The 12,430-nt window shown below is 42.1% G+C and overlaps 1 protein-coding gene across 2 annotated transcripts; it reads right to left on the reverse strand.

Annotated features, from left to right (window-relative positions):
• Positions 1-123: 123 nt before the first annotated feature.
• On the reverse strand, positions 124-7,864 carry LOC309709227 (aminoacyl tRNA synthase complex-interacting multifunctional protein 1-like). Of its 2 annotated transcripts, XM_082537785.1 has the most exons (5): positions 5,868-7,864; positions 4,994-5,175; positions 2,929-3,097; positions 2,782-2,807; positions 2,422-2,495 (listed from the first exon to the last, which is right to left on the reverse strand). In XM_082537785.1, the coding sequence occupies exons 1-4, from the start codon at positions 6,271-6,273 to the stop codon at positions 2,785-2,787; spliced, it is 780 nt and encodes a 259-aa protein (XP_082393911.1). In that variant the 5' UTR covers positions 6,274-7,864; the 3' UTR covers positions 2,422-2,495; positions 2,782-2,784. The 2 variants fall into 2 exon arrangements, with proteins under 2 accessions (XP_082393910.1, XP_082393911.1); XM_082537784.1 differs by lacking the exon at positions 2,782-2,807 and having other exon boundaries at positions 124-2,495; positions 5,868-7,863.
• Positions 7,865-12,430: the final 4,566 nt, after the last annotated feature.

A 12,430-nucleotide genomic window follows, 5' to 3' on the forward strand; every position in this document is an offset into this window, starting at 1 on the left:
GGTTCATGGAGTTGACAATTTGCCAGTCGAACACAGCACAACAAATCCGGCTTTGTGGTATAAAAATCCATTTTAATAGAGCATAAATCAGTTCAGACACCACGCTGGGTTTACATAAGTTTCTGAGAACAAACCCGGTCTGCGTGCAAGTTTGAGCTCATTTTCTGACAGTCTCTCTAAGATGTGGTTTACCCGCTTGAACTGAGCAAACTTATTTTTTCCTGAACCTGACTGCCGATTTAAAACTGCAACGAAAAGAAAAGAAAGCTTTCTGGTGATCTTTCGAAACTTTAAGCTTCTTAATTGTGTTAATTAAAATAATTTGATTGCATTTATCAAGCGGTTTCTTCTTTTTAATCAGGACCACAACATTAATTAAAAGTTCATGAGTTGCCTAAGCGTTTTTACCTTGGCCAATAAGCTGCAGGCTTTCAGAGCCCCTTCCTAAAGCAGCTTATGCTTTTAGGACAATTGCCAACTTTGCCTGTTCATCCAATCTTTAGCAAATTTCCCAATATTTATGACTGGAAATGGAACACAATAATGTAAAAGAGCAACAATGGTGAGAATAAGAATAACCCCAAACACTGTGAGACTGACTCTTCTGTAAAGTAAGGGTTTGTTGTTCTCAGTGCAGTTTGTGGCCTCAAAAAGCAGGCCACCGAAGGCAGTGGAAATGTATTTTACTCGCAGGTTCACTCAGCTCGGGGAAACCTGGTTTCAGGTACGCGTTTGCTAACTTTCCCCTCCAGCAAACCGCGTCGCGTCGACGGGCTGTGTGGTTGCAGGACCGTGTCATCTCAGTCATGAACCTGTACAGTACCTCCACTCTGGGTTACCCCGTGGGTTAGTCCATGAAGAGATTGCACTGTAGGTGGAGGTGGGTGGGGTGACGTGACATTCATAACACTCCATAACCTTTTCAGATATTAAAATGGTTTTTATTAATGTCATTCTCTAGCATTAGTCAACACTCCCCCTCCATGCTGTTGACCGCATTATAAACATTGGTTCTTTGTCATGTTGTGCTGAAGTAGTGAGTAACATTTTCTTTTTTGTTTCTAGAGAATCACACTATTCCCTTTGTGCTCTGCACTGTCAAACAAAGACCTGGGACATGGCGTCTTGGACATTTTGTTCCACTTCTTGGTTCCTGAATCACATCAATCACATCCCCATTCTCGGCCCATAGTTTTAAGTTCTCCTTTATAATAAAGGAAGATATACTTTGCGTGTTTGTCTTACACTTTTTTTTAGCAGCCTCCTCAACAGCTTGGCGCACTGTTTCAAAACAAAGACCAAGTCACGATCTGAAGCATGGCAGAGTTCAAAAACACATTTTTTCCCTTTCAACCCCTTCCCCTCCCTTTAAGCCAGGTGTCTTCCGATTGGCTGACCCTTGCAAACAAAACATCCGATCAGCAGGGTGGGCGGGGCTTCTCCGCTCACAGCCAGAGCTGCTCTTATGGACAACAATCCACCAGGGAAACACAAGAGCAAAGCAAACAGCATACAAAACTTGAAGACAGTTTAAAACACTTTTACATTCAAATCAAAAGACTTTGAAGTATTTGTTTGATATTTCAGGAAGCCACTGAAAAACCAAAGATTGATTTTTTTTCCATTTAAGATAACACTTCCTGGATTAACAGAAGCAAAAATCACAGACTTTGTTGATTGCTAAACAACATGTAGGAGTCAGTGGAAAGTCTGTTTCATGATGGATTGATTTTCGGTTCATTCTCACTCATCAATGAAAAAAAAAACAAAAAACAAAAAAACCCCCAACGAGATCAGTCAATCTCCCGTTTCTCAAACGGGACTTCTGAACAGTTTCATGCCTTGTTAAATGAAAATGAAAACACTTTAAATGTCTTAACGGAAAACAACATTTTAACAAAGAGTTCCCAGAATAAAAAAAAAAAAAAAAAAAAAAAAGGATTTTCCCCTTTTCTTTTCACTACGCTGAGGCAGCCTGTGTGGTGAATGCTCTCATGTGAACAAACCACCAAGACACATATTGCACATTGTGATGGGGTATGCTAGTGCCCTCAGTTGGCCAAATTCAAAACTACATTTTTTTTTCTGTTAAAAAAAAAAGAAAAAGTAATTTAAGTAAATCTCAAGTCCATCCAACATCGGGTACCTCGCAATTATTTCACTTGCTTTATAGCAAAAACTACGTGACCACCCAGCATCACACCTGTGTGATTTTGTTTTCTGGACATGTCCCCCCAGACAGTGGGCGTTAAAATAACAGTCTCCACTATTCTGGGAATCCTTTTCCGCAATTTCTTGGATCCCGCAAGGCTGCAGAGAACTGATCATTTACTTAATCTCACAGTCAGACATGGTTTGGGCTTTGCAAACTCCCTTTCCAGCTACTTCAAAGGCAGCTCCTTTGTAGGTTGCGACGCACTGGCCGTCTGTGCGCAGGTCTGGCTGAACCTGCTCCCACACCTTCTGTTTGGGGTTCAGCTCTTTATCGGGCTCCCCTGCAACAAAGACATCATTGTGAGAAATTAGAATCCCCTGTGTACTTCAGTAAACCTCGACACTTGCAGGGTTTGTGATTCCAGGAGGTTTGCTGTTAACAGCATCCTCATGGAAAATGGCTACAGGGATTTGCATGCATCCAACCACAAAAGCTCAGAAGAGCCAACGGTGAAGTTTGGGAATGATGTCTGCTCTCAGCCTGCAGTCCGATTCTCACCAAAGGTGCCTCGCAGAGTTGGAGGAAACTTGTGTTTGTGTGTCGTGTTAAAGTAGTGCAGTACTCACAGTCTAAATACTGAGGCTCCATAACACTGATGAAAAGAGGAAAATAATGAGGCGTGTGATCAGCACTATCTGCTGAGCGCACATCTATTATGACTATTTGGCTGAGAATAGGTTTAGCAGGAAGCTACAGCAGTGAGGCTGTAGTACCTGGGAATCCCTGGAAAGTCACTCTATCCCCTGGTATCGCTCCGTTTGGAGGATCAAGGATTTCCAGCTTGTCTTGTGACGAGGCACACATGAGCATGGCCTGGTTCACAATTCCTCTCGTCTCCACTGGCCTCTCGTTACACAGCAGGACCACCATACGATTCTGCATCTGCACGAAGGGCAGGAGAGTCCACATGTTCAAGCGAGAACAGCAAATGACGGTAAAGTTGATGGGAAAAACAAACAAACATCCGAAATCAAATAGGACGGTATTATTGGAATCAAATTCTCACTCGGTGTTCAGTCTAATTGATTTTCTAATCAAGAACTCTCAATGAGATGACGAATGCTTGATGTTGAAGAATAATGTCAGTGCTTTTGGCCAGTGCTTTGCAGAGGTGTGAAAAGCTGGAATGTCCTTCCCAGAACTGGTGCAGCAAAGTTAGGCACTTGGGATCAAAAATCCTAAGAGGCGATCGTGATATTTTAGCCATACTGGTGACTTTAGTTGTTTAAAATCAGCCTAAAGAACACTTCAAAAGACTATGCTTGTCTTTCTGGTGGCAGTATTAGAAAACATTACCACTGTCAGCAATTTGAGGATTTTTTTTAATGCTATTATTTTTAATCACCTTTTAAAACCTTTGTTATTATTTTTTGTGAGTGTACACAGTATACTAATTTATAACAACGTAAACATAATAGTGTTTTGGGCTGTTACTGTTCACAGTTACACAGATCTTCCTCCTTCAAGGCTCTGAGCTTCAAGCATTCCATCTCTAAAATAAAATAAAGGATACTACATAGAGGCGTTCAAAAACAAACGGAAGATTGACATCGAGGTGTTAAATCTTAACCCTAATTTGAATAACGGAATAGTTGGACATGTCCTGGTACTTACAAAAAACCCCAACCAAACAAAACTACCATACAGTGATATGTTAGATGACAGTGTTCCTCTAAATATAAGACAGTTAAGTGATGGCTTTTGTTACTTGACCACAAAGTACCCTGACCTGAAATCTGTCCAGCATTTACGGGACACAAACTGGGAGCCAGGCCTTTTCCACTAAGACCAGTGAAATGACCCTCATTCCAGAAGAACAGAGGCGGTTACAGCCAGAATATTCAGTTTGCCCACCTCAGCCATTAAAATAACACACTGATGTTCATGTAGACAAAAATACTAAATCACAATTTTAAGGTGGAAAAAAAAAGTATAACCTTCACAGACCTTCCCGCTTACCATTATTTTTAATGGTCCGGTCTACGCGACCTTCGTCAGGTACAGTTTTCTCAGTACCTGTAAGCCAGAAAATGTGTTTTTTTCTTCACAAAGACCTTTCCCACTATGCACCTGTCACTTATTCAGGTGTGGAGTCTTCCTAAATTTGTAAGTAAAAAAAAAAGAAGACAAATCCTACTTTCAGTTTAGTTTACACTGTCGTCCCTCAGAGGGAATCGGCTCAATAGGGCAGCTTAAACTACAGTCACCGGCCACTTCTTAAGTACACCTTGCTAGTGCTGGTGACTGCAGAGGCCATTTGAGTACAGTGAACTCACTGTCATGTTCAAGATAATATCAGGTTTGAGATAATCTGAGCTTTGTGTCATGGTGTGTTATCCTGCTGGGAGCATCCATCCGAAGAGGAGTACACTGTGATCACAAAAGCATGGACGCTGTGGTGTTTACGTCACTTTTTTCCCCATTATTTTAATGCTCAGTTTGAACTTCAGCAGGTGGTCATGACCATGTCTGCATGGATAAATGCAACAACTTGCTGCCATGTGATTGGCTGATTAATTACAATTTCTGTTAACCAGCAGCTGAACAGGTGTACCTAACAAAGTGAGTGTGTAGAGTGTAACAATTCAAAAGATATTGTTACACTGTCAGTATCTTTGTGCTTTGGGCTGTTACTTCGATAAAATGAGCAGTCTGAATATATCACACAGGCTTCAGGGAAACAAAAAAAAGTAGATTATTCAGTCATCTAAAACATTGATGACCGGTAAACAGTTTTATCTTGAAATAAACAACACTAGATTAATACTTGATATTTACCTGCTCCACAGGTACGTGCTGAGACAGTTCACTGACCACCGTCCTGGGAAAAGCCTCTCCCACATCGATCTGCTCCACGAACAGCCCGTCAGTGTCTGGAATCTGCTGGGCCGTGACTACACGTCCAATACGTAGGTCCAGGCGGGACACGTCCACCTGCTTCTTTGCCACCTTCGGCACTCCTGGCATGAAAGAAATGCCGCAGTGTCAGCAGGGTACACGGTCTTTCTTTGCAACTGATTTTCCTTATGGTGTGTGCTCCTCTAATATAAGAATCGACAGATTTGCTGCATCTGTAAAGAAAATCTTTGCTGTTAAAAATCTAAAGTTTTAAGGATTAATGAAGAAAACGCTCGGTTTGACTCAACTTCCCCACCTTTCACAGGATTCTCCTACGTGATCCATTTAGTAGATGACACAGCTCTCTTTATTACAACTACCACAAACTACAACTATAAACTCAGCTATGTAATACTACCTACAGGTGTCAGGGAGTATTTTGGCTTCAGGTCACTCCTTACTCCATCCATGTGAAGCAACATTAAACCAAAGAAATTGTGGAATCAGACTTAACTTTAATTTCCTATTCTGCTTGAATGTTGTGCTTTTGCTAAGTTTATGATTCAGGTGGGTGTACTTTGAACACACCACCACCACCATCATCATCATCACCATCACCCACGTTCTCAACGGTATAACCCTAAATCGCTGCACCCAGGAGCCAGGTAAACAGACAAAACGCATGGACGCTCAGCAATCACATGCAGGAGGATAATCAGGGGAAATGGCAAAAGTATGCGGACACTACATATTACACTCGTATGTATATGCAGCTGCTGCATTCCTCATTCTCCAGGCCTCCCGGTGGACGCACCTTTGGGCTTGCCGTATGAAGACACACGGCCTCGGAAACCCATCTCATGAAGCTCCCTGCGCACCGTGGTGGAGCTCACGCTGGCTCCGGATGCGCTCTGAAACTCGGCGGTGAGCGCTTTTATGGAGGGCAAACACTTCTCCAGCGCCACTCTCTCCAGCACTTGGCGATCCTCCTCTTTCAGCTTGTGCGGTCGGCCGCTCCGGGGCAGTGCCGTCGTTATTCCTCCACGCTTCCACTTTAAAATCACGGCGCTGACAGTGGACCGGGGCAGGTTTAACATCGCCGAGATCTCACGGACGGACTTCTTGCACAGGTAGCATCCCACCACGGTGCCCCGCTGAAACTCACTGAGCTCCTCGCTGCGACCCATTGTGCTGCAAATGTTTGCAGACTGCTTTTGCATCGATTCCCACCTCCTCCTCCTCCTCCTCCTCCTCCTTCTTCGCCTCCTCCGCCTTGGAGCTTCGCGCCCCCTTTTCTTCTTCTACGGTTGGCTCTCAGGGCTAATTTTAACTATAGCCCACTATCGGGTATATTACTGCCCCCGTATGATGACTAATAGCAATTCAGTGACACTACGGGCTGGATTGTGTTTCATATGACCTAAAAGTGTTTTAACGTGATGCAAACAAGCGAGAAGCAAATAAAAAAATAACTTTGAGAAGCTCTTTGAACACATAGATTGATCCTGCAACATACTTTTCTGTGTTACAGCAACAGGATAAATAATAAAAACAATAATAGTAAAAAAAGTATCAAATGACCGTAGTTAAGCTCTTATAATGTGAGGTAATTTATTTACCTACACAACGGTGGTCACGGCAGATGCCCACCCCCACCGAGCCTGGTTCTGCCGGAGGTTTCTTGCTAAGGAGTTTTCCCTTCCCACTGTCGCCAAGCGCTTGCTGAAAGGTGGTCTTTGATTTTTAAGGTTTTCTCTGTATTCTCTATATTATTGTATGGTCTTTATTTACAGGATAAAGCATCTTAAAGCGAATGCTGTTGTGATTTGGCGCTATATAAATAAAATTTAATTGAGTTCTAGCGCTTTTCTACTCGGGTAGCACCGTGCCACCTTGCTGCCCCACTATTCTTTTGCACTGTTGCCCCACAGCAAGAAGGGCCTGAGTTCAATTCCACCATGTGGAGATAAGTTCATTGGAAACACTAAATTGCCCATAGGTGTCAATGCGGGAATGTGAGCGTGAATGGTTGTCTCTGTCTATGGGTTAGCCCTTGGACAGATGGCGGCCTGTCCTGTCCTGCCTCTCGTCGTTAGACAGCTAGTCAGTCTCCAACACACCCCCGAAAAGGATAAGCGGAAGTGAATGCTTTTCTACTCTACTTGAGGCCACTGTTAAAACTACTTTATACAACATGCCCAATCCACCCCCACTTTTTTTATGGTTAACACACTCCAGTGAATGAATGCATTAAAATTATACATTGTGTCTGACAGACTTCACCTTAGCTAATTGGATTTCCAGAGTGAATTTGTCCTTTCTGGAGCAATTTTCCTGAAATTGTATGACAAATGTTCTGGGGTGCTGTGCAGGCTTCCAAGAAGTTTGTGCTCCAGTTTCAGTTTGACCGACTGATGATCCAAACATCCATCCATCCATCCATCTATCTATCTATCTATAGATATTAAATTTTAGCTTCCTTAAAGAATTAAAGTCTTCAAGTCTTTTAAAAAACTTCCACAATTCTTTGGGGTTTTTTTTTTCAGATTTTATTTTTCAGATTTTATTTTTCTCATAAAAAAGCAAAACTGCTATTCCGTTTTCCTCCAACTGCACACAATTCTCCCGAACATGTCCTCAGTTTTAATACCTACAGACATGTGAATGGTGCTTGGCTCTCTGACACACTGTATGGGTGTTCGTGCTCCAAAGTATTTTCTTGAAGATACTCCCCCCCCCCCCCCCCCCCCCCCATTTCCACTTATTCAACTTCCCTGGAGAATGTCAGACAAGTGAGAAGGTTAGACCATGTACTGATTCAGAATAAAGATTTTTTTTTTTTTTTTAAATCTGCTGCTCTTAAACATCGTTTACTTGAAAATGGGCATTGTGGTCAATGCAACTCTTTTATGAGGCTTTTTTTTGTTTTGTTCATTTAACACACAAACACACAGAGACATGTAGTTATTTTGAGTGTTAACAATAGCCGTGATCACAGTTTTCTTCATTGTGTGAGCATAAAAGTTTTACTTTGGACTACTGCATCTGTTGTGCCTCCATGAAAGCCCCATTAAACATTTAAACCTCCTAGTTTGATCTCCAGTGTAAGTGCTTTCCTCCCTCATTATTATGACCTCAAACTGGCAGACCAGTGTGCATTAAACCCTCTCAGTGTAACAGCTTACCATTAAGGGAAGCAACTTGAATTTGTTTACTTCACCACAGATGTCCACAGTGACAACAAATAAAGGGAAGTCACAGGAGAACCAAGTTCTTTACTGGTCTCCTACTTTTTGACAAAGGTGACCAAGGAATGCATTAATAAGAGAATGTTGCATACAGCAAATATTCATGTGTCTATGAATATAAGTGTTTGAAAGAGGATATGTTCATATTATTTTCCACATGTGAAATTGCAGATGGATACGAAACATCAGTTTTCACCATGGTGTCACACGTGATTTTTTGAAGTACTAAAGTAAGAACCAGCCAGAACCCGGTCGGTCAAGACATCAAGAAGAGAAAATGGGGCTGGATAGGCCACACACTCCAAAAACCATCCGACAACGTCACAAGGCAAGCACTGGACTGGAACCCACAAGGAAAAAGGAAAGTGGGGAGATCCAAACAGACGTGGAGAAGATCTGTCGAGAGCGTAATGCATAATACTGCCGGAATGACGTGGACCCAGCTGAAGAGAACGGCCCAGAACAGAGTCCATTGGTGGCCCCATGCTCCACCAGGAGTCTACAGGAAAATTGATTGATTGAAAGTAAGATGACATAGTTAGATCGATTATTTGTCGGAGGAAGACACAATTTTTCCTTTTTTTTCTTGGTACACCACCACAGTGGCATCAAACTAAATCAAAGAATGAAGATGTGACTGAAGCAGTCACATGATCAGTAAACACTAGGGACCCAGTTCCATTGGGACCCAGAGATGCCCATAACATAACATTAACACTGCCATGTGTGATAGATGACATGATATGAGATATGTGATATGTTCATGAGCTGTTTCTCACCTTCTCCAAATTTTTCCCTTCACATCATTCTGTTTTCATTTGTCCAAAGAGTTGTTTTGTCTGTTAGTTTTCATTTTTTTAGAACTTTGCAGGCACTTTAAGTTTACAGGGAAAGTCAAAGCTGACCTTCTTGCTTTAGAGTGTAACCAGTGGTTTGCACCTTGTTGTGTATTTAGATTCATAAAGGCGTATCTTTATTCCAGTCAATGATACATGTCATCTCCCTGAGAGTGTTTTTAACTTGCTTAGATGTTGTGAAGTTTTTTTTAACCATAACAAGAATTCTGTCATCATGCACTTTGATCCAGTGTTGGTCAGCTGGCCAGTGCATTCCTTCTTTTTAACAATGGAACAGATTGAGTTGGCTCCAGATCTCTTTGGACCTCATATTGAGAGTTTTAGTGAAAAGTGACAAATCAGCCTTTGGAATCCAATCCAGATATTTTATCTGCTAAATCATGGAATAAAAGAGGAACACATTGATTGAATTGACTGTTTGGTTTTAAAAAAAGTGTCATTGTCCAACCAGTTTCTTTTAAAATGTATATATATATACATATATATATACATTCAACAAAAATATAAACGCAACACCTTTGTTACTGCTCCCATTCCCCATGGGATGGACGTAGAGACCTAAAATTCATTCCAGATACACAATATAACCATCCCTCCCAAACAGTGGTCACAAATCAGTCCAAATGTGTGGTAGTGGGCACATCTGCTATATTGAGATAATCCATCCCACCTCACAGGTGTGCCACATCAGGATGCTGATCTGACATCATGAGTAGTGCACAGGTGTACCTCAGACTGCCCACAACAAAAGGCCACCCTGGAATGTGCAGTTTTTTGCGCTATTGGGGGTCTGGGGACCCAGAACCGGTCAGTATCTGGTGTGACCACCATTTGCCTCATGCAGTGCAACACATCGTCGCATGGAGTCTATCAGATTGTCAATTGTGGCCTGTGGAATGTTGGTCCACTCCACTTCAATGGCTGTGCGAGGTTGTTGGATATTCGTGGGAACTGGTACACGCTGTCGTATACGCCGGTCAAGCACATCCCGAACATGCTCAATGGGTGACATGTCCGGTGAGTATGCTGGCCATGCAAGAACTGGGACATTCTCAGCTGCCATCTGCCCTGAACAATGTGAACCATGATTCATCCGTGAAGCGCACACCTCTCCAACGTGCCAGATGCCATCGAATGTGAGCATTTGCCCACACAAGTCTGTTACGGCGACGAGCTGGAGTCAGGTCAAGACCCCGATGAGGACGACGGGCATGCAGTTGAGCGTCCCTGAGACGGTTTCTGACAGTTTGTGCAGAAATTGTTTGGTTGTGCAAACCAATTGTTCCAGCAGCTGTCTGGGTGGCTGGTCTCAGACGATCTTGGAGGTGAACCTGCTGGATGTGGAGGTCCTGGGCTGGTGTGGTTACACGAGGTCTGCGGTTGTGAGGCCGGTTGGATGTGCTGCCATATTCTCTGAAACGCCTGTGGAGACGGCTTATGGTTGAGATATGAACATTCAATGCACGGGCGACAGATCTGGTTGACATTCCTGCTGTCAGCATGCCAATTGCACGCTCCCTCATTGCTTGTGGCATCTGTGGCATTTTGCTGTGAGACAAAACTGCACATTCCAGGGTGGCCTTTTGTTGTGGGCAGTCTGAGGTACACCTGTGCACTACTCATGATGTCAGATCAGCATCCTGATGTGGCACACCTGTGAGGTGGGATGGATTATCTCAATATAGCAGATGTGCCCACTACCACACATTTGGACTGATTTGTGACCACTGTTTGGGAGGGATGGTTATATTGTGTATCTGGAATGAATTTTAGGTCTCTACGTCCATCCCATGGGGAATGGGAGCAGTAACAAAGGTGTTGCGTTTATATTTTTGTTCAGTGTATATGTATGTATGTATATATATATATATATATATATATATATATATCACTATGTGCTGTCATTGTTTTGTGTGTATCATTTTTTTATTGTACATAAAACAGACAGGTTTGTAAAAGTTAGAAGAAAAAAAAACCCGATTCAAAGTTATCATAACAGACAGTCAAAGACATTCCTACACATGCATCATGTATAGAACAAGAAAGGAACAGAGACACTCGTAATCACACTTACATTGTTTTTAGGTTACAAAATAGAACTGGTCTCATATCTGCTGGGTATATAGTTTACAATATATTGATACCATCCATTTCACATCCACAGAGTAAAGATTTAAAAAAAAAATACAATGATATACTGTAAGCAACAACTGACTCATCTCCCATTTTCATTACTGTAGCCCTCTGTCTTTAAAGCTGTACCTTAAAAGAAGGCTTCAGTCTTCACCATTCACTGGAGTGTTAAAGTGCAATATAGCAATATAGAAATGTTAACACAATCAGAAAGAGCCACACAGATCAAAAAGAAATAGCACACCCTGGTTAAGCTACCAGTAATAAAACAATGCTGGATAAGGCTTTATTTTACAAGTCCAATATTTCTTGAGGATTTCTCTTTTTTGAAGAGGAAGGAAAAATGATTTGCAAACAATTATTGGGAAAATAGAGTATTGATGATACGTGATGATTCATTTCAGGTAAGTTCAGAGATAATCGCACTACAAGCAAGCATAAACTAAACTACATATTATTTATATTACATGCATCATTAATGAAACTATTTTTATGTAAAATATGTAAGTTTGTTGTTCAATGTAGTTTGATTTTGATTTTCAAAATGTGGCAGGTGGTGAAAAAAAGAAAATGTCTCTTTAAGGCAGGATAACTGGGTGGGGCGATCGTGGCTCAAGAGTTGGGAGTTCGCCTTGTAATCAGAAGGTTGACGGTTCGAGCCCCGGCTCCGACAGTCTTGATCGTTGTGTCCTTGGGCAAGACACTTCACCCGTTGCCTACTGGTGGTGGTCAGAGGGCCCAGTGGCGCCAGTGTCCGGCAGCCTCGCCTCTGTCAGTGCGCCCCAGGGTGGCTGTGGCTACAATGTAGCTTGCCATCACCAGTGTGTGTGGATGACTGGATGTATAAAGCGCTTTGGGGTCCTTAGGGACTAGTAAAGCGCTATACAAATACAGGCCATTTAACTAGTTTCTATTGACACTAACCACTTTCACATAAAGTTTAAGAAGAGCTTTATATTTTCCCCCAAAATTGTTGCAATTACATTTTTTCTTTCCAGAAAACATGTTGGAAATGATTTAAATAAGTAATAAAGGTAGTGCGTTAAACAATGTTGAAGTTACAGTTACTGTTAGGGACACTGGTGTTGTTTTCTTCATCAGGACACAAACTCTTATTAGATGAAATAAGCTGACATGTC

Source organism: Aulonocara stuartgranti (assembly GCF_965226115.1).
Source record: "Aulonocara stuartgranti genome assembly, chromosome: 6".
Lineage (NCBI taxonomy): Eukaryota > Metazoa > Chordata > Actinopteri > Cichliformes > Cichlidae > Aulonocara > Aulonocara stuartgranti.